The following is a 22174-nucleotide window of genomic DNA, read 5'->3' as shown; positions in this document are numbered from 1 at the left end:
TTGCAGTGCTGAGATGCATACGCGGTTCTCTGGGTGTGTGCTCTCGTTTAGTGTGGAGAGCGACTTAAAGTTGGGCATTCTCCGTCTATGATGGAGTCCTACTCCACAGGATATTTATGATGGCTCTTTGAGGACACCTCTGATGACTATTTATTCAGAGGTGGAGAATGGCTTTCCTACAAGTTCCCGACTGTTCTCTAGGCTACAGCGGGCTTCCTGCTAGTGGGATTCTACCTCAGTTCTCTGCAAGAATTCTGCCCAGCCAGTAACTGTTCTGCTTGTGGCATGCTTCTCTGCGCATGCACACAGAATCCTGAAGCAGGAAGAATTCTGAGGAGGGGAAGGAGGGCCAGTGAAGCTCAGCCATTTTCTCCGTGACTCCTCTGCTATTTTACAAGCTGAAAGGGGCTCCGTTAAGCGTAAGTCTCTGGAGTTAGGCGAGAACACGTCTTTAAGGACTGGCCTTGACTACTGAGAGAATGTTTTTTGTTTTTTGTTTTCCCTGAGTCAGCCATGTTGGGCTGGGCCTCACCGACTCAATGGTACGAGTTTTTCTTGTGTCCTCAAACTCTGGCAAGCTAGGACCTGGTCTCAGCTACAGAGTGGTGACAGTTTTCCTTGTGTCTTGAAACTGAGCTGTGTTTGGGCTCTTAGAGAGGCAGTTTTTCTTGGGCCCTTGAAATCAAGTTATGTTGAACCTCAACTGTACTCAGGGGTGACAGTTTTCCTTGGATCTTTGAACTCAGCCAGCTGGGAGCCTCACTTCAACTACGCAGGGCTGGGGATTTTTCTTGGGTTATTTAATTTGTGATGTTGGGAGATGACTCAACTACCCATAGGTGGTGGTTTTGTCTGATTCTTGACCTCAGTGATACAGGAGACTCAGCTTCAGAACTGTGCCTATGCCCTAGGGGGAGGGTTTAGGTGACCGTTTTCCTGAATAGTGATGGTGTGTAGAGAAACACCAGGATGGCCGGCTTGAGCCATAGGGTGGGAGATTACACCTGCATCCTTTTGTCTTGGTTCAGACAAAGGAATGTTTCCTTACTAGCTCGATATAGCCCTTCAGCGGTTGTCTTAGGCAACACTGATTTTGGAAACTTCCAATTTTACCAACCCTAATGTGCTGAATTTTTGCCACTTGGGTTTCCATTTTTGCCACTTGGGTGGCAGGGCATAAATCACTCATCATGTCTGGACTTGTATTTCTCTGATGACAAGGGAGATTAAGAACCAGTGTTTCTGACTTCCTGCACAAATTTTGTTGGGACATTGGTATTTGAAAACTTAGTTTGTGGTTCTGCGTATATGTAGACTCAATTTTCTTAAAAATATATTTTATTACGAACTTATTAACCGAGAGTACCTCACTTATAACCCAACTAACCAAAGCAATAGGAAAAGGAGATTAAAGAATACAATAACAAAGCCGTAAGGATATCAGTTCTGAGGAATGATTCTCGTGGTGTAATCAGCAGGATTTCTTCTGCTGGAACCTGGAGCAACCAGAACCCGGAACCTCAGCCAGAGCCTGGAACCCCAAAGCCTTCCCTTGAGTGGTTCTCTCTAGGAGCAGCTCAAAGCAGAGCGATGAACAGCCAAAACTATCCCAAGTCTCCAAAGGCCCTGCCTCCTGTTTTTGGCTCACACTTATACCTCCTCTCAGAGTTTGTTCAAGGATATTTTTCAGCTGGTTAATAACCAATCTCCCCCACACGGTGGTTCGACTTCTAAGGGGATAAACATCACCTGCTCTCTCACAAGTCTTTTCTCATCCCCCACTTGTGATCTAAACAAAAAACGTGTTTATTTCTCCTTCAGCGTATATCCTGAATTTTACTCACTTGTTGTTGATGTTGATGCAGTGGCTGTGATTTTTGATACAGGGTCTCATATGCTCCAGGCTGGCCTCAAATTTGCGTTAGAGCTGAAGCAATAGGAAAAGGAGATTAAAGAATACAATAACAAAGCCGTAAGGATATCAGTTCTGAGGAATGATTCTCGTGGTGTAATCAGCAGGATTTCTTCTGCTGGAACCTGGAGCAACCTGATGAACTCCACTCCTACATCAGCCTCCCCAAATGCTCTAGTTACAGTGTCACTACCATGTCTGAACAGTTCTACTCATTTACACACACACATACATTGACTTGTAGAGGTCAATATATCTAGTAACTACAAAAGCAATCTGCTTCTCTAAATATCTTCAAATATAATATGATATATACACTCATGAAAGAAGTGAATTAAAATTTTCATCCCCTTTCTGTTTATAAACTTTTTTTCTTCAGTTGGGTCTTGATGTGTAGACCAAACTAACCTCAAGCTGTATCCTTCTGCCATAGCCTCTTCAATGCTAGAATTGAAAGAATGTCCAGTAATGGCATAGGGAAATGTCTTTTAGTTGAACGAAAATTAAAATTCAATTAATCTTTGTGGCCAATGGTTTTATTCTTCAAAGAAATCTTTAGTTAATATTGCCTGGTGGTATAAGACTATAATCCTAGCTACCTAGAGAGTTGAAGCAGGAGTACTGCAAGCTGATGGTCTATCCAGTCTACCTAGTAATTTCATGCCACCCTGGACAACTTAGTGAGACTTGTCTCAGTAAATTAATAGATGGATAGATAGATAGATACCAGACTAAAGATGTAGCTCAAGGTACAGAGCTTACCTAACAGCTTTGAGGTCTTGGTTTCAATCCCTAGGAACTACAAAGGCAAACAAAAGTAATCTTTGCCTGCCCAAATATCCAAAATTTTAATATCCTAAGTAAATTTACGTGTCTTCCAAGAACTAAGAGCCAAAGGATAAATTTTCTAAGTCTCTATGATGTAAACGTATTTTCATACAATTTTTTTTTTTTACTTTTTGCTATCCTTCAACTCCAGTCAGATCCTTCCCTCTCTACCTGCCCAATTTTATTCTTTCTCCCCACCTCAAGAAAAGAAAAAAAATAAGTAAGGCAAACAAAGAAGGAAAGAAAGAACCAAGACAATAAAGGAAACCAAAAAACTCCCTCAAATTATGGAATTCAATTTTTGTTCGCCAGCCAACTATTCCAGGGTACATGTGGCCTGACCTGAAGTTGGTTGATATAGCCTGTGATATTCCGTTGAAGAAAACTGATTTTTTTTCTGTGCTAGAGAGTATCAGTTGCAAATAACTTCTTGATTATGGGTGGGACATTATGTCCACTTCAACTTCTCCGTGCTGGGGCCTGATCTGGCTTGAAGATGTGCAAGTCATTTTTATTTTAACTTTATTATCATTGTTGTTGTTGTTGTTGTTGTTGTTGTTGTTATTATTATTATTATTATTATTATTATTATTATTATTAATTCACATTACATCCCAATTGTAATCCCCTGGCTCTTATCTTCCTGTTCCCACCCTCCCTCCTTTTTCCATTCTCTTCCCCTCCTCTTGACATGTGAGGACCACATCCCCTGTCTGACCACAGCATATCAGGTCTCATCTGGATAGCCTGCATCCCCTTCCTCTGTGTTCCCATGGAGCCTCTCCCCTAAGGGACAGTGATCAAATCGAGGGTACCAGTGTTCTTATCAGAGGTAGTCCCCTGCTCCTGCCTCCCCATGTCTATTGGCTACATCTCATCAGTGGGTCTGGGTCCTCTGCTTGCAATGTCCTTAGTTGGTATATCAGTTTGTGCAGGCCTCCATGGGTCCAGATACACCAGCCTTGATAGTCTCCTTGGAGAGCTCCTGACAACTCTCTCCCACACACACCCATCTTTCCATCCCCCTACTCTATCATACCATTTGCAACTTTTCACCAATAGTCCCACTACATGCCCCAGTATCTGTTTTGTTCCCCCACTGGGTAGAATCTTCCAAAGGACTTCTATATTGGGCCAATATCCACTTATAAGTGAGTATATACCATGAGTTTCTTTCTGGGTCTGGGTTACCTCACTCAGCATGATCATTTCTAGTCCCATCCATTTGCCTGCAAATTTCAAGATTTCCTTGTTTTTCATAGTTGAGTAGTATCCCATTGTGTAGATGTACCCCAAGTTTTTTATTCATTCTTTGGTTGATGGACATCTAGATTTTTTCAAGATTCTGGCTATTATGAATAAAGCTGTAATGAACATAGCTGAGCAAATGTCCTTGTTGTATGGTGGCATATCTTTCAGGTATATGCCCAGGAGTGGTATGACTCGGTCTTGTGATAGCACTATTCCCAATTTTCTGAGAAAGCACCAGATTGATTTCCAAAGTGGTTGTACAAGTTTACACCCTCACCAGCAAGGGAGGAGTGTTCACCTTTTTCTACTTCCTCACCAGCATGTGCTGTCACTTAAGTTTTTGATCTTAGTCATTATGATGGTTGTAAGATGGAATCTCAGAGTCATTTTGATTAGCATTTCCCTGATGACTAGGGATGTTGAGCACTTCTTTAAGTGTTTTTCAGCCATTTGATATTCTTCTGTTGAGAATTTTGTTTAGCTCTCTACCCCATTTTTAATTGGGTTATTTGGTTTGGTGGTTTTTAATTTCTTGAGTTCTTTATATACTTTGGATATTAGCCCTTTGTCAGATGTAAGGTTGGTGAAGATCTTCTCCCAATCTGCAGGCTGTCATTTTGTTCGGTTGACAATTTCCTTTGCCTTACAGAAGATTTGCAGTTTCATGAGGTCTCATTTATTAAGTTTTGACCTTAGATCCTGGGATGTTGGTGTTCTGTTCAGGAAGTTGTCTCCTGTGCTAATGAGCTCAAGGTTCTTCCCCACTTTTTCTTCTAACAGATTTAGGGTGTATAATTTTATTTTGAGGTCTTTAATTCACTTGGACTTTGGTTTTATGCAAGGTGACAAAAATGGACATATTTGCATTTTCTACAAGTAGACATCTAGTTAGACCAGCACCATTTGTTGAAGATGCTATCTTTTTTCCAGTGTATGCATTTCACTTCTTTGTCAAAAATCAAATGCCCACAGTTGTGTGGGTTTATTTCTGGGTCTTCAATTCAATTCTACTGATCAATTAACCTATTTCCATGCCAGTACCATGCTGTTTTTATTACTGTTGCTCTATAGTATAGCTTGAGATTCAGGATGGAGATTCCTCTGGAAGATATTTTATTGTACAGGATTGTTTTAGCTATTCTGGATTTTTAATTTTTCCATATGAAGTTGAGAATTTATCTTTCAAGGTCTGTAAAGAATTGTGTAGGAATTTTGATGGGAATTGAACTGGACCTGCAGATTTCTTTTGGTAAGATGTCCATTTTTACTATGTTGATCCTCCTGATCCATGAGCATGGGAGATCTTTCCAACTTCTGATATCTTCCTCAATTTCTTTCTTCAGAGATTTGAAGTTTTTCTTTTTCATATAGGTCTTTCACTTGCTTTGTTAGAGTTACACCAAGATATTTTATATTATTTGTGGCTATTGTGAACAGTGTAGTTTCCCTAATTCCTTTCTCAGCCCATTTGTCATTAGTATAAAGCAGGGCTACTGATTTTTTGAGTTGATTTTGAGCCACTTTGCTCAAGGTGTTTATCAGCTGTAGGAGTTCCTTGGTAGAATTTTTGGGGTCACTTAAGTATACTATCATATCATCCTAGAATAGTGATAGTTTGACTTCTTTTCCAGTTTGTATACCCTTGATCTCCTTTAGTTGTCTTATTGCTCTAACTAGAACTTCAAGTACTATATTGAAGAGATACAGAGAGAGTTCGACAGCCTTGTCTTATCCCTGATTTTAGTGGAATTGATTTAAAGTTTCTCTCTATTTAGTTTGATGTTGGCTATAGACTTGCTGTATATTGCTTTTCTATGTTTAGGTATGTGCCTTGTATCCTGCTGTCTCTAAGACTTTTAACTGAATGGGTGTTGGATTTTGACAAATGCTTTTTTGATATCTAAGGAGATGATCATATGTTTTTTTCTTTCAGTTTGTTTATATGATGAATTACATTGATGGATTTCCATATATTAAACCACCCCTGCATGTCTGGGATGAAGCCTACTTGGTCATGGTGAATGATATCTTTGATGTGTTCTTAGATTTGGTCTGCAAATATTTTATTGACTATTTTTACATCAATATTCAGAAGAGAACTTGGTCTGAAATTCTCTTTCTTTGTTGAGTCTTTCTATGGTTTAGGTATCAAGGTAACTGTGGCCTCATAGAATGAGTTAGGCAATATTTCTTCTGATTCTATTTTGTGGAATAGTTTGAAGAGAATTGGTATTAGCTTTGCTCTGAGGGTCTGGTAGAATTCTGTGCTGAATCCATCTGGCCCTGGACTATTTATTTGTTTGTTTGGGAGGCTTTTGATGACTGCTTCTATTTCCTTGGGAGATATAGGATTATTTAATTTGTTCACCTGATCTTGGTTCAATTTTAGTAGTTGGTAACTATCAAGAAAATTGTCCACTTCATTTAGATTTTCAAATTTTGTGGCATATAGGCCTTTGAAGTAAGAACTAACAATTTTTTGGATTTCCTTGGTGTCTGTTATTATGTCTCCCTTTTAATTTTTGATCTTGTTGATTTGAGTACTCTTCCTCTGCCTTTTAGTTAGTTTGGCTAAGTGTTGGTCTATCTTGTTGATTTTCTCAAAGAACCACCTCTTGGTTTTATTGATTCTTTGAATTATTTTCTTTGTTTCTGATTTATTGATTTTTATTCCTGAGTTTGATGATTTGGAGCCATCTACTCCTCTTGGGTGTGTCTGCTTCTTTTTGTTCTAGAGCTTTCAGGTGTGCTGTTAAGTTGCTAGTATGGGATCTATCCAGTTTCTTCATAAAGGCACTTAGTGCTATGAACTTTCCTGTTAGCACTGCTTTCATTGTGTCCCATAAGTTTGGGTATGTTGTGTGCTCAGTTTCATTGAATTCTAGGAAGCTTTTAAATTCTTCTTTTATTTTGTCCCTGACCCAGAGGTCATTGAATAAGAATTTGCTCAGTTTCCATGAGTTTGTAGGCTTTCTGTTGTTTCTGCTGTTGTTGAGTTCCAGCTTTACTCCATGATGGTCTGATAAAATACAAGGGATTATTTTGATTTTCTTGTATCTGTTGAGATTTGCTTTGTGACCACGTTTATGGTCAATTACATGTCCAGGTCTTATGGGTGCTGCTACTGGCTCTGTGAATTCATCTGTCCTGTTGTTTATGGAAGCCACTATTGCCTTGGAGTCATCTACCACCTCTGGCACTTAGTCTTTCTGCCTCCTCTTCCACATAGATCCCCAAGCCTTGAGGGGAGGTGCTTGATAAAGAAATCCCATTTATGTCTGAGTCCTCCAAAGTTTCTTATTCTCTGCACCTTGTCCAGTTTGGGGCACCTGGGTTAATTCTCATCTGCTGCAAGAAGGAACTTCTCCAAGTTTTAATCTTTCAATATGTATACTTGTTTCTAGATCCTATGTCTTCTCCAAGTGCTATAGTTACCCACCTTGGCTCCAATATCACATGGTTTCAGATATATTTGTTTTTAAATGTGTGTATGTTATATGTGGGAGTGTATTCATGTGTGTACACATGCATGTGGAGGTCAGAGGATAAACTCAAGTGTCGTCCTCAGGATCCTTCTCCACCTTCTTTGCAATAGAGTCATTTATTGGCCTGAAACTTACTAATTGGGCAAGATTTGCTGGCCAACAAACCCCAAGTATCTGCTCTGCATATCTCTGCCTCCCTATTGCTGCTGGGGTTACAGGCGAACACCACCACACACAGCATATTTATGTAGGTTCAGGGTAAGCACTTGACTGACAGATGTCTCCCCAGCACCTCTATGATTTTAAAACTCCTATCTGGGAATGTGTCTTCTGACATAGTTGCTTTACATAGACTGGATAGTCACCAGGCAGTGGTGGTGCACACCTTTAACCCCAGCTCTCAGGAGGCAGAAGCAGGTAGATCTCTGTGAGTTCAAAGCCAGCCTAGTCTACAGAGTGAATTCCAGGATAGCCAGAGCTACACAGAGAAACCCTATCTTAAAAAACAAAACAAAACAAAAGACCTGATGGGCTAAGCAACTTTACACCCATACTCATTATTGGATTGCCATTTTTCAAAATAAAGTAGCATAGTGCAATTTTGAGTGAAATTATTACTATCTTTCTAGAAGAAATTAATTTTTTAAAACACTTCTTCTCCAGGGAAAGACTTTTTTAAAAGTTACTGCAGTCTCCATTTTCTTTAAATGATGGTTTATACTTTCTATACAATGCATTAGCCTATCTGTCAGTATATTCCTAGGCGTTCAAGATTTGGAGCATGCTTTCATTGATATTTTGACGTTTATTTACTAATTATTTGTGCTTACTATACAGAATATAGTTGCTTTATGATTCTTGTTGCTAGGTCTAGAGACTTAGCTGTAGTCACTTAGTAACTGTAATGTTTGAGGAGGGGTCAAGACAGGGTTTCTCTGTGTAGCTCCGGCTGTCCTGGACTTGCTTTGTAGACCAGGCTGGCCTCAAACTCACAAAGATCTGCCTGCCTCTGCCTCCCCAAGTGTTGGGATTACAAGTGTGTACTACTGCACACTTGTTTTTGTTTTTGTTTTTGTTTTTTTGTGTGTGCCATGTTAAAAGGTCTCTCCCAATAGAAATGTCACCTGTGGGTAGTGATACTTGAATTTATCTCTTTCTAGCTGTTGTTTGTTCACATTTCTCTGGCTGTGCCGCAGTGTTTTCTGGGTAGAGAGTATGCATCCTTTTCTTGTTTGCAAATGTGGATAGGAAATGTTTGGTATTTTTTAATGGAATTTGATGTCATAGATTAGTGGTTTTTTTTGTCGTTGTTGTTTTGTAGACCCACTTTTAGTATTTGTTAATTGTTGAATAGGCCTGCAGCATAATCATAGGTATCAAGATGGCATCCTTCATGCATGATTGCATTTTACTCCTGCTCTCCTCGCCCTCCCCTGCCCTCCCCCTCTTTCTCCCTTTGCTACTGCACTTCCTTTACCCAAATGGGCCTGCTGCTGCTTCCTGTTGTGTATACATAGTGCTAAATCTAGATTGTTGTATGAGAGAAAACACTTGCTAGTTTGGCTTTTGGACAAACACTCCAATGGGTACCAGAGTTCATATGAAAGTCAGTCCCCACTCTCCACTCAACTGTGGAGATTTTACTGTCCATTAGCTAGATCTGGGTAGGGGTTTGAGGTTTACTGTACGTATTATCCTTGGCTGGTGTCATAGTTTGAGCAGGAGATCTGGGCCCATATCTGCCCATCATAATGTTCTTCTTGTGGGTTTCTAGGACCCTCTGGATCCTTGTACCTTGCTATTTTCCCATGCTTCTCTCATCTAGAGTCCCAATAGGATGTCCTCCCTTCTGTCCCACTTTCCTGGTAAGTGAAGACTTTCATGGGACATGCCCCTTGGGCTAATATGCAGATATAAGTGAGTATATACCATTTGACTCTTTCTGCTTCTGGGTTAACTCGCTCATTATGATCATTTCTAGCTCAATCCATTTGTCCACAAATTTCGGAAATTCCTTGTTTTTAATAGCTGAGTAGTATTCAACAGTGTAAATGTACTACAGTTTCTTTATCCATTCTTCTGCCGAGGGACACTTAGGCTGCTTCCATGTTCTGGCTATTATGAATAAGGCTGCTATGAACATGGTTGAGCATATATCCTTGTTGTGTGGTGGAGCATCTTCTGGGTATATTCCAAGGAGTGGAATAGCTGGGTCTTGAGGAAGCCTTATTCCCAGTTTTCTGAGATAGTGCCAGATAGATTTCCAAAGTGGCTGTACTAGTTTGCATTCCCACCAGCAATAAAGGAGTATTCCTCTCTCCCCACATCCTCGCCAGCATGTGGTGTCGCTTGAATTTTTGATCTTAGCCATTCTGATGGGTGTAAGATGGAATCTCAGAGTTGTTTTGATTTGCGTTTCCCTGATGACTAAGGATGGTGAGCATTTCTTTAAGTGTTTCTCAGCCATTTGATATTCCTCTTTTGAGAATTCTCTGTTTAGTTCTGAGCCCCATTTCTCAATTAGGTTATTTGGTTTGGTGGTATTTAATTTCTTGAGTTTTTTTAAAATATAGTTTGGTTATTAGACCTTTGTCAGATGTAGGGTTGGTGAAGATCTTTTCCCAATCTGTAGGCTGTTACTTTGTTCTGTTGACAGCGTTTCCTACCTTACAGAATCTTCTCAGCCTCATGAGGTCCCACTTATTAATTGCTGACCTTAAGGCCTGGGCTGTAGGGGTTCTGTTCAGGATGTTGTCTCCTGTGCCAGTGTGTTCCAGGCTCTTCCCTACTTTGTCTTCTGACCAATTTACTGTCTCTGGTTTTAAGTTGAGGTTTTTTATTTTGGCTATTAGCTTGCTGTATATAGCCTTTAATAAGTTGAGGTATGTGCCTTGTATCCCTGATCTCTCCAAAACTTTGAACATGAATGAATGAGTGTTGGATTTTATCGAGTGCTTTCTCTGCATCTAAGGAGATGATCATGTGTTTTTTCATTTTCAGTTTGTTTATATGGTGGATTACATTGATGGATTTCCATATATTAAACCATCCCTGCATGACTGAAATGAAGCTTACCTGGTCATGGTGAATGATAGCTTTGATGTGTGCTTGTATTCGTTTTGCAAGTATTTTATTGAGTATTTTTGCATCAATGTTCATAAGAGAAATTAGTCTGAAATTCTCTTTCTTTGTTGAGTCTTTGTGATGTTTAGGTATCAATGTGACTATGGCCTCATAGAATGAATTTGGTAATGTGCCATCCATTTCTATCTTTTTGAGTAGCTTGAAGAGTATTGGTATTAGCTCATCCTTGAAGGTCTGGTGGAATTCTCTACTGAAACCATCTGGCCCTGGGCTTTGTTTTGGTTGGGAGACTATCAATGATTGCTTCTATTTCTATAGGGGAAATGGGACTATTTAGCTTGTTTATCTGTTCTTGACTCAATTTTGGCAAGTAGAATTGATCAAGAAAATCAACCACTTCCCTTAGATTTTCAATTTTTGTGGCATATATGCCTTTGAAGTAGGATCTTATGATTCTTTGTATTTCTACAGTGTCTGTTGTTATGTCTCCCTTTTCATTTCTGATTTTGTTGATTTGGATACTGTCTCTTTGCCTTTTAGTTAGCTTGGCTAACAGTTTATCTATCTTTTTTATTTTCTCAAAGAACCAGCTCTTGGGTTTGTTGATTCTTTGCACTGTTTTCTTTGTTTCTAATTCATTAATTTCAGCCCTGTGTTTGATTATTTCCAGATGTCTACTCCTCCTGGGTGTTACTGTTCTTTTTTTCCTAGGCTTCCAACTGTGTCATTAAGTTGCTTATGTCGGATGTTTCCAATTTCTTTTTAAAGGCACTTAGTGCTACGAATTTTCCTCTTAGCACTGCTTTCAATGTATCCCACAAATTTGGGTATGTTTTTCCTTCATTTTCTTTGAATTTCAGGAAGTCTTCATTTTCTTTCTTTATTTCTTCCCTGACCCAGGTGTCATTAAGTAGAGAGTTGTTTAGTTTCCATGTATGTATAGGCTTTTTGTTATTTCTGTTGTTGTTGAAGTGCAGCCTAAAACCATGGTGATCTGATAGGATACAAGGTATTATTTCAATCCTCTTGTATCTGTTGAGGCTTGCTTTGTAACCTACTATGTGATCAATTTTGGAAAAGGTTCCATGGGGTGCAGAGAAGGTATATTCCCTTTTTGTTTGGGTAAAAGGTTCTGTAGATATCTATTAAATCCATTTGGTTCATGGCATTGGTTAATGATGTTATTTCTCAGCTTAGTTTCTGTTTCAATGACCTACCCTTCAATGAGAGTGGGATGTTGAAGTCTTCCACTATTATTGTGTGGTGATTGATGTGTGGTTTAAGCTCGTTAATAGATCTTTTACAAACGTGGGTGACCTTGTATTGGGAACATAGATGTTCAGAATTGTGATGTCCTCTTGGTTGAGTTTACCTTTGACTTTACCTTTTGATTAATTTTGGTTCAAAGTCTGTTTTGTTAGATATTAAAATGGCTACACTGGCTTGCTTTTTGTGGCCATTTGCTTGGAATATTTTACCCCAGCCTTTTATTCTGAGGTAATATCTATCTTTATGGGTGAGATGTGTTTCTTGAATGCAGAAGAATGTTGGATCTTGTTTATGCATCCATTCAGTTAGTCTGTGTCTTTTTATTGGAGAATTGAGATCATTGATGTTGAGAGATATTAATGACCAGTGAGTGTTAAGAGTCTTAATTTTGATGTTGGTTCCAGTAGAGCATTTGTACAGTTGTGTTCTTGCGATGGGGTAGTTATCTATTTCCTGTGTAGTTTTGGTTGTAGCTTGTCCCTTTGGGATGGAGTTTTCCTTCTAGTACCTTCTGTTAATCTGGATTTGTGGATAAGTACTGTTTGAATTTGGTTTTGTCATGGAATAGTTTGTTTTCTCCATCAATGGTTATTGATAGTTTTGCTGGGTAAAATAGTCTGGCATGGCATCTGTGGTCTCTTAGGGTTTGCAAGACCTCTGTCCAGGCCCTTCTGGCTTTTATGGTCTCTGCTGAGACATTGGGTGAAATTCTGATAGGTTTGCCATTAAATGTTATTTGGCCGTTTTCCCTTGCAGCTTTTGATATTTTTTCTTTGTTCTGTATATTTTGTGTTTTGATTATTATGTGACGGGAAGTTTTTCTTTTCTGGTCTATTATATTTGGTGTTCTATAGGCCTCTTCTATGTTTATAGGCATCTCGTTCTTTAGATTGGGGAAGTTTTCTTCTATGATTTTGTTGAGAATATTTTCTTTGCCTTGGAATCTGGCATCTTCTCTTTCCTCAATGCCTATTATCCTCAGCTTTCTTCTTTTCATGGTGTCCTTGATTTCTTGGATGTTTTGTGTCAGGATTTTTCCAGATTTAGCATTTTCTTCAATGGTTGCTTCAAGATCTACGATTCTATCTTCTAGACCTAAAATTTGTTCCTCCACCTCTTGGCTTCTGTTATAAAGGCTTGTTTCTGTGTTATTCGCCTTCCTCTCTGAGCTCTCATGTTCCCGTTTTTCTTCTGTCTGTGTGTTTATCATTGAATCCATTTTCATCTTCAGATCTTGAACTGTTTCATTGATTTATTTCATCTGATTGTTTGTGTATTCCTGAGTTTCTTCCATTGCCTCTCTATAGGCCTTCAAAGCTTGAACAGTTTTATTGATTTCCTTCATCTGGTTATGTGGATTTTCCTGAAAATTTCCAGTGCCTCTCTAAAGGCCTCTTTTATGTCTTCTACTTGTTTGCCTGTGTCTTCCTGCCTTTGATTATGAATTTTGTTTCTTCCATTATCATCCTCATACTGAGGCCATTTTCTTGTATTTCCATCATGTTTGAGTTCTCTGGGTTGCTTTCTTTGGAGTAGCTGGGATCCGGAGACTTCATAGTGTTTTGGGTTTTTGTGTGTGTGTGTGTGTGTGTATGATTTTACGCTGTCCTTTAGTCATCTTGCCATCTCTGTTTTTGGGAGGTAGCTTCTGGAGTTGGGTGGAGGTAGTCTGGGGATAGAATCATCCATTTCTCATTATTTCCCTAGGCCAAAAGCTCTGATGCTTCACTGATCTGAATGGCAGGAGGCCAGCTCTGTAGTTTGGGTCTCTCACAGCCAGTGATCCCCTACTCTCTGTGAGTCCCAGAATCATCCTGGGTCTCAGAATGTGCTCTGGGTCAGGCCTAAGTGTCCACAGCCTTCTGGGTTCCCTTGTGGCATCAGAGTTCTCCAGGGACTGATGCAGGTCGGGTTTGGGGAGTCTGATGTCCACTCTACTCCCTGTCTCCCTGAGATTTCCTTAGTCTCAGAGCTCTGATGCTCTGCTGGTCTGTGGTTCCTGGTTAGCTACTACTTTTCAAAACTTGAAATACTGGCCACAGAGATGTGTCAGTAGGCAGAGATGCCTGCCTCCAAGCCTGACAGCTGAGTTTGGTTCCTGAGACCCATGTGGTAGAAGGAGAGAGCCAACTCTCACAAGGCCATACGTTTCTCAGTGCCTGGTCTCCTGGCTCTAGGGTTTCTTTACAAACATCTTCTGTACCTAACGATGCTTCTGTCATGTAGCTTCTAGGATATTTTTCTTTGTTTTGTTCCCTCTGCATTAAAGCCATACAATGACGACATGGAGTGGTGCTTTTTTGAGCATATCTAGTTGGGATTGCAAATATCTCCTTTCCTTACATAGCCACATCTTTCTCAAGATTTGGGGAATTTTCTGCTGGACTCTTGTGGACTACAGTCTATGTGGTTAGAGTGGAACTTAGCTCCTTTTTTTTAAGCCAAAAGCTCATATGATTGATCTCCTTTTTAATATATTTAATTATGTATGTTAATGTTTTACCTGCATGTACTTATGTATATCAGGTGTGTGCCTGCACAGAGGTCAAAAGAAGGCATTGGATCCCCTGGCACTGGAGTTGTGGATAGCTATGGGCCACCACTTGAGTGCTGAAAGAGCAACAAGTGTGCTAGACAGCTGAACCATCTCTCCAGACAAGATTGGTCTCTTGCTCATGTCCTAGTGTTCCCTAAATGCTGTTGTCTGGATTGCCATGGTTTTTTATTTGATTTTTGCTATTTGAGTATAATATTCTCTCAGTTTTGTGTTTAAGTCCTGGAATTCTTTGTTATACTTGGTCTGGATGCTTTCTGTTAAATGTTTTGTTTGATTTATTAAACATAACCCAAGGTATATGTTTAGCTCCCTCACTCCATCCCCAGAAGAATCTCTACCTTGTTGTCAAATTTTTCACCCACTTCATGAATTGACTTCTTTCCTTTATCCTCCCATTTCTAGTGACTCCTTTGAGCTTGGGTATCATTTGTCACACTGAACTTCTGATTTTCTTTGGTACTGAACACATTTGAATAATTTCACTTTATCAAGAGGTCATAAGTAAACTTTTGGAGGAACCATATACCGTTTCTTTTTCACATTTTGCATTTTCTGTGCTTTCCTGACTCTTTTCATTGAGGAACCACACAAAAGAAACTTGTAAACTGCAGTTCTACCATAGAAACTTTGCTTTATATTATTTTGTATGAGTGTGAGTATTTTGATTGCACATATATTTGTACACCTGTTGCTAGTGGATGCCAGATAAAGGCATCAGATCCTCTGGAACTAGAGTTACAGACAGTTGTGACACACCATATAGATTCTTGGAATCAAACCCATGTCTTCTGGTAGGACAGCTAGTGCTTTTAACCACTTAACCATCTCTCCACACAGAAGCTTTGGGGTTTTTTCCCCTCTTTTTCATTTTTCAATGTTGTATGTTTAGATTTTGTCATTGAAGGCATGAAGATGTTAATGTTTTCTACATAAAGATTATGGCTGATGAAGCCAAAGAGCTTTTTTTATTTTCTGAAAAGGAAGAAGACCCTACTGGATAAGCCTCGGATGCTACCTTACCATAAACGAGGTGTATGATGACCACCGTACCAATGGAAAAAACAGAGGGAGAACTCCATCTTGAAGCCTTAGACATTGTAAAGCAAGAAGGTAACTGGGTCTCCTGTGGCTAGGCAGGTACTGGCTTGCAAGTGGAAGGGAACATATGTGAAAAAACGAAAATGATGCTATATCTGCATAAAGAGTGGAAGGGCTAAAGCAGCTTCCTGCACGAGGATGGTATAAGTTCTAACAGGGTGGAGGTGCTGGATCCTCTGGCTTGTGCTCAGGCCCTGGTTGTGTGTCTGCTTTCTGTCCTCACCTCTCCTTCATGCTGTGCTTCATATGCTCTCTTGTGTCCTTTGTACCGGAAACTGTTGTGGACAGCATCAGTGGTCTGAGATGCCATTATTATTCATTGTTGAGCATATATTTTGTTTGTTGTTGCTTCATTTGTCAAGACAGAATATCTATGGCTGCCCTGGAACTCTATAGCCCAGGCTGGTTTCAAACTCAGAAATTACCTGCCTCTCCCTCCCAAATGCTGGGAGTAAAGGTGTGCACCTCCACCACCCAGCTAGATGAGCACATTTTTTTTTAGTTAGTTAGTTAGTTTACATCACTATAGCAGCCCCTCCCTCCTCTTCTCCCAGTCCTTCCTCATTTATGGCCATTTACCATGGTTTCCATGATCTACTTTGTATTTCTGCATTTTATTGGTGAAACTTTACCATGGTTTTCCTGCCTTTTGTTCAGTTGCTTAACTATGCAATGATTTCTGAACCAGACCATTTATGTACTGCATTAAAGTCTACTCTGGCCAGATTGATCACCACAAAGGACCTAAAATGCCTTCTTTGATCTGTCTCCTTCCCATTGTTTCTACTCCTCTTTTTTAAATTTATGTATGTTTCCCATGGTTGTGGAGGGCACATGTCAAGACCAGAAGAAAAGGTTGGATCCCCTGGAACTGGAGTTACTAGCAGTTGTGAACTTCCCAACGTGGGTGCTGGGAACTGAACTCAGATCCTCTGGAAGAGCAGCAAGCATGTGTAACTTTTGAGCCATCTCTCCACCCTCAAAGATTAGTTTAGGGTTGTTTTTTTTTATACAGAGTCTCATTGTGTCTCACTATGCCTGGCCTGAAACTTGCTATGTAGCCAGGCTAGTCTCGAACTCACAAAGATCCACATGTGCCTGACTCTTTAGTGCTGGGATGAAGGGTGTATGTGCCAATAAGCCTACTTTTGTTGCCCACTTCTTAATTATGATGTCTGTTTCTGTAGCTCAGATGAATATAGTGACAGGTAAATGAGCATATGCCGTCCATGCCTGTGCTGGAAGCCCATCGTCTGTGTTCTTAAGCACCGAGGACATGACCTGACTCATGAGTGTGGTGTACAAGAACCTATATAGGGGCTAGAGAGATGACTGAAAGGTTAAATGCACTGTCTGTTCTTCCAGTGGTCCTGAGTTCAATTCCCAGCCACCACATGGTGGCTCACAACCATCTATAATGTGATCTGATGCCCTCTTCTGGCAGGCAGGTATACATGCAGGCAGGGCACTCATATGTAAAATAAATAATTAAATCTTTTTTAAAAGACCCTGTATGACTCATTCTACCTTTTGTTGCTCTCCTAAATCACAATGGTATCCTTGTCACACTCTGCCTGTCCCTGTGGCCTATGGTTCATAGCCCTGAATTCTTCCTCTGAGTCTGCACAGACTGCCTTTTCTTAAAGATTCTGCCACTACCCCAATGGTCCTATGGGCTCCTGTTGTTTCTCCTTTACACATCCATGCTCACTTCATGAACATGAGAGCAGCTGTGAACCTCTGGTAGCTGAGTGTACTTCCTCCCTGATGTCCCCATGACACTCTGAGTTCTGTTTGGACAAGAGAAGAGCTTGTCTGTCTATTTCATTGCTCACCATGTCCTGACTGGTACCTGGCATAGCACATGAGTAAATGGCATAGGAGCATCAGACTAGGAGGGAAAAGAATTCACATGGAAGGGAAAGAAGAGTGAACTCATTCACAGATTGGGATTTGGGGTGAAAGAGTAGAAACATTTTTAAAAAGAGTTTATTTTTTATTTATTTATTTATTTTTAGCTATGTAGTGGTGGGGTTGGGGAGTGAGCAGGTAATCTTGGAGGCCAGAAGACTCATACTCTCTGAATGCCTGGTATCGTGCTCAATCATTCTTCACCTTCTATTTTGCCATAGTATCTCACTTGAACCCAGAACTGGCTAATTCAGCTAGCCTAGCTTGTAGGCTTGCTACAGGATCTGCCTCTGACTCCCTCCCAGTGAGATTGCTGGCAGACCAACTTATTCACTTAGCTGCTCAATATGGGTGCTGGCAACTGAACTTCGGGCCTCTGCAGAATCAGTATGAACTCTTAACTGCGGAGCCACCTCTGCAGCTCCTAGAAACACCTTATATGTTCACATCATGTGATACTTGCATACCACATATCTGTACATGTTTGTCTCTTCATTGCCCTGTTCGACTAGGTTATGTGTGCACTCATGGATGCAGAAGGTACATTGGGTCCTGGGGTGAGTTTGTTGTTGTTGAGGATTTCTCTCTTAAGTACTCTCCGCCTCTGAAATAATTTTAGACACCGAGGAGCACAAAAATACTCATGTCAGGTGACAGAGCTCACCCACTTCACAGCTCAACTTTTCTCTTTGCTTTCCAGATGCTACTGTCAACCTGAAGGACCAGGATAAGATGATGGAAGGTGGTCCCAGCACAACTAAAGTCTCTCCAAAATGGGCTCCAAAAACGAGTTTTCCATCTGACAAATCTCCTAATTTTGCCAATACAGGGCTACTTCCTGAAGGTGGTGATGCCACATTCACAGGAGGAATTGTTAGCAGTGAAATGCCTGCAGGTGCCTGCAATGTTTCAGCAGTGGTGGCAGGTGAAGGTGTGTCCAGTGGGTACCGAGTAAGCCATGAGAAATTCAATGCTGATATAAAAAGTCAGCTAATGAAGGAAGTTAGAAGATATGGACGAAGTAAGTACTGGAAAATGGTTACTAACAGATAAGGAAAATAGTTCTAATTTTTCTATTAAAATGTTTTCATACAATATATTTTGATCATATTCTTTGTTCTCCAAGATCTTTCATACTTTCTTACCCACTCAACTAAATATTCTCTCTCTCTCTCTCTCTCTCTCTCTCTTTCTCTGTCAAAAACCCTCTAAACAAAAATCAAACAAACTAAAATCCCAAAAATGAAAAATAGAACAATAAGACAGGAATACTGAAACAAAAGGCAAGCATGAACACATACACAGAAACACAGACACAAAAAGAAAGACAGGCAGGCAGGCAGGCAGACACACACACACACACACACACACACACACACACACACACACACACACACACACTCACACACACAGGCACCCACACATGCACACATGCCCCACCAAACCCAACCAACTAAACAAACAAACAAATTCCAGGGTCTGTTTTGTGTTGGCCAACTAGGCATGGGGGCCTAGTCCTGGAGTGTGATTGACAGATTGACATACCCCATTGGAGAAAACTGATTTTCTGTTTGCTAGAAGGAATTGATTACAAATAGCCTCTCTACTAAGGGTGGAATTTTGTGCCTACTTACTCCTCTCCAGACAGGGATGTTGTCTGGCTTGAATCTATTGTCTGGCAGATCTCATGCGTCAGTTTATATGCATATCAATCCTGCTGTGTCTGGAAGACTCTGTCTCCTTGGAGTTATCCCTCTCCTCTGGCCATTGCAATCTTTCTAACCCCTCTTCTGCATAGATCCCCGAGCCTTGAAGGGAGGGCTTTGGTGAAGACATCCCATTAAGACTGAGAGCTCCACGGTCTGGCCCTCTACATATTGTCCAGTTGTAGGCCTCTGTGTTAGTTCCCACCTGCTGCAAGAAGTGGCTTCTCTGAAGCATCATAAGCTGTATGATTAGAATAATCTGAGCCTGCATCAGGAGGGAGAGCCTTTGCTCCAGCCACAGTTTTCTATGTAGCTCAGCACAGTCACTCTTTACTGTGACTAAAATATCTCAGGAGATCCTGTCTTCCATCTCTAGCATCACTTGATTAGTGCTCACAAGAATTGTGGTACTATCTATACATAGGCACTTAGAGCACATACCTACCATTTAACATCCTTAGAGCACATACCTACAATTTAACATTCTTGACCATGAAGCATACTACAGATTCACCCAGATCCACTTCTATTTCATTTCTAAGAAATACTGAAGTAAGTATTCTTACATTCTCTCCAGAGTATGGAAAGCTTTTCAAGATTCTTGAAGAAATTCAAGGACCTCCAGAACGCAGGATACGGTATGTCGATTTCACCATCAAGGAGGCGGCAAGGTGGGTGCACAGAAGGACTGCACGTCTCCTTCCAGCTGTTAGGTCACCGCAGCGGTTGGGTGAGGGAGTGAGACAGCGTCTTCCTTGAGTTTCTCAGTCCCTGGCCCTCGCTCAGAGTTAAAGTTGATAGCACAGATGTTCCAGTTGATGTCACCTGTATTTGACACAGGCCCACTGAGCCCCCCACTGTCTCTGTAACATTGAGCTGGGCTCTGATCCTTAGTGGACACTCTTCATATTGCCTAGAGCACCTGGTACCTGGGATGCACTCACTGTGGTGACCCCCAGCTTTGGATCACACAGCACAGGTTTTTTTTAGGAAATATATTTTTTTAAACTGACATGTAGATTGGAGACATGGATCACAGGTTAAGAGCACTAGCTGTTCTTCTACAGGACATGGTTCATTTCTCAGCACCCACATAGCAGTTCACAATAGTCTGTGATTCCAGTTCCAGGGCATTCAACACCCTCACACATATCTGCAAGTAAAACACCAATGCACATAAAAATGAATCATTAAAAATGGCATGTATTTTTATTTTCAGATTTAAAAGACGTCACTTAATTCAGTGCCTTGAGAAGAAACGTGAAGAGTTGTTGTCTGAGTGCTCTTCAGTTGTGGTTGCCTACAGCAAATAATCCAGTGCTTGATGCAAAACCCTGTTATTACTGTGGTCAGCAAGATGCAACAAATAGTTTTGTATATTCAAGAACGTAGTAGTAGGATGCTAAAATTATCTGTTAGCTAAGATAATTACATTTAAGAGAAATTGTTTTAAACTACTCAGTAAAAATGGGTTTTGGCCCTTTGTTTGAAAGCATACCTTCTTGATAGTTTGTTGTTTTTCTCTCCTCTGTACTGTTATTGTCTCATAAGGTAAATACCATGACAGCTCTGTATTCTACAGTAGGTCACTAGTGTCATCTCTGGCATTTAGAAGCGTCTTCTTTCTCAATATTTTCCTATTCCTATTGCCCAGAGATAGCCCCTCAATAGGTCATGGTACTTGGCTTAGTGGGCTGTCCCCCAACCCTCTTTACTGAACATCTGGGCTGAGACACTGCATGTCCAGTGTGAATCTGGCTGCTATAAATGTCCATGATCTCTAATCACAAAAGCACATGCGTGCTAAGAAGAGCCTCACTTCTTCCACACAGTCCTCCTCAGCTCTTTGTATAGCAGCATCCTGTTTCATTTGAAAAAAAAAACTGTTTTCATCACTCCATAATTTACAGTAATAGACTTGTGCCTATGATTAAGGTAGATTAATTAGATCATCCAAATATTTCAATGATGTCTGCAATTTCCAATTCAGTGAAGCCTTGTGTTTATTGTTGGTGGTGGTGTTGAGCTAGCTCTACACTATGTAGCTTAGCTTGGCCTTGAAATGTTTACGTCATTCAGGCTGGTCTCACATTAGTAATTCTCCTGTGTCAGTCCTACAGCGTGCTGGAATTAGTCATATCCCACCACAGATGAGTCCATGGAAGTCTTTTTAATTTCTTTGGTGAAAATGCTTAGTGAAGTGACAACCTATTATTGTTCTACAAGGCAAAATTAAGTAAAATTGACAACTGAAACATTGAAGCCAGGTATGATGTCACGTGTCTGTAATCCCAGAATTTGGAGTAATGAGGAAGAGAATTGTGTTGAGTTTGAGGCCATTCTGCATATGAGTAAGTATCATGCAACCCTAGGCTACATAGTGAGAACCTGTCTCAAACAAACAAACTCAACAATTGACAGGATTAACACTGAGAGAAACCCCACACTGTTTGCTGAGGACATGAACTAGATTTTGTTTTTGTTTTTTTTTTTTACAGGGTTTCTCTGTGCAGCCTTGGTTGTCCTGCACTCACTTTGTAGACCAGGCTGGCCTCGAACTCACAGTGATCCACCTGTCTCTGCCCCCCGAGTGCTGGGATTAAAGGCATGTGCCACCATGCCCAGCTGAACTAGATTATTAAAGAAACCATTATTTCTACTGCATATGAGAAGGGAACATTCACCTTCCAGGTTCTTCCAAGCAGGCCCCAAAGGAAAAATTAAAACTGAAGTGTCAGAAGGTAATTCCATGGTTACACTGAGATGGCCAGGTCAGGACTATGGCAACAAGATTATGACAGCTGTCTGCATGAGTCCATCACCGTGATTCATTTCCCATGAGTCCCATGTTTAGAAGTGGTCCAATGAGGACTATCTTGATGGTTGGCATAACCTTTCTAAGACCACAAATGTTTTTCTCATAATACAGTGGATGGGAATTCATATCCAGAAGCTGGAGAGATGACTTGGTGGTTAAGAGTACTTGCTGCTCTCCCCAAGGACCCTAGTTCAATTCAGTTCCCAACGCCCATGTCAGGCAGCTCACAACCATCTGAATGCAACTCCACAGAAC

At 40.6% G+C, this 22174-nt stretch overlaps 1 protein-coding gene across 2 annotated transcripts; it reads left to right on the top strand.

Annotated features, from left to right (window-relative positions):
* The first annotated feature begins 265 nt into the window (after positions 1-265).
* On the top strand, positions 266-20458 carry LOC311602262 (integrator complex subunit 6-like). 2 transcript variants are annotated; one of them, XM_084790096.1, is made up of 6 exons: positions 266-419; positions 15367-15496; positions 18096-18137; positions 18225-18416; positions 19679-19772; positions 20321-20458. In XM_084790096.1, exons 2-6 carry the CDS (start codon positions 15421-15423, stop codon positions 20412-20414), a joined length of 498 nt encoding a protein of 165 aa, XP_084646222.1. In that variant the 5' UTR covers positions 266-419; positions 15367-15420; the 3' UTR covers positions 20415-20458. The 2 variants fall into 2 exon arrangements, with proteins under 2 accessions (XP_084646222.1, XP_084646223.1); XM_084790097.1 differs by lacking the exon at positions 18096-18137.
* The last annotated feature ends 1716 nt before the right edge of the window (positions 20459-22174 follow it).

The sequence above is a fragment of the Acomys minous genome (genome assembly GCF_964271855.1).
Source record: "Acomys minous genome assembly, chromosome: 7".
Taxonomy (NCBI): domain Eukaryota; kingdom Metazoa; phylum Chordata; class Mammalia; order Rodentia; family Muridae; genus Acomys; species Acomys minous.
This window is presented reverse-complemented; position numbering and strand designations above follow the sequence as displayed.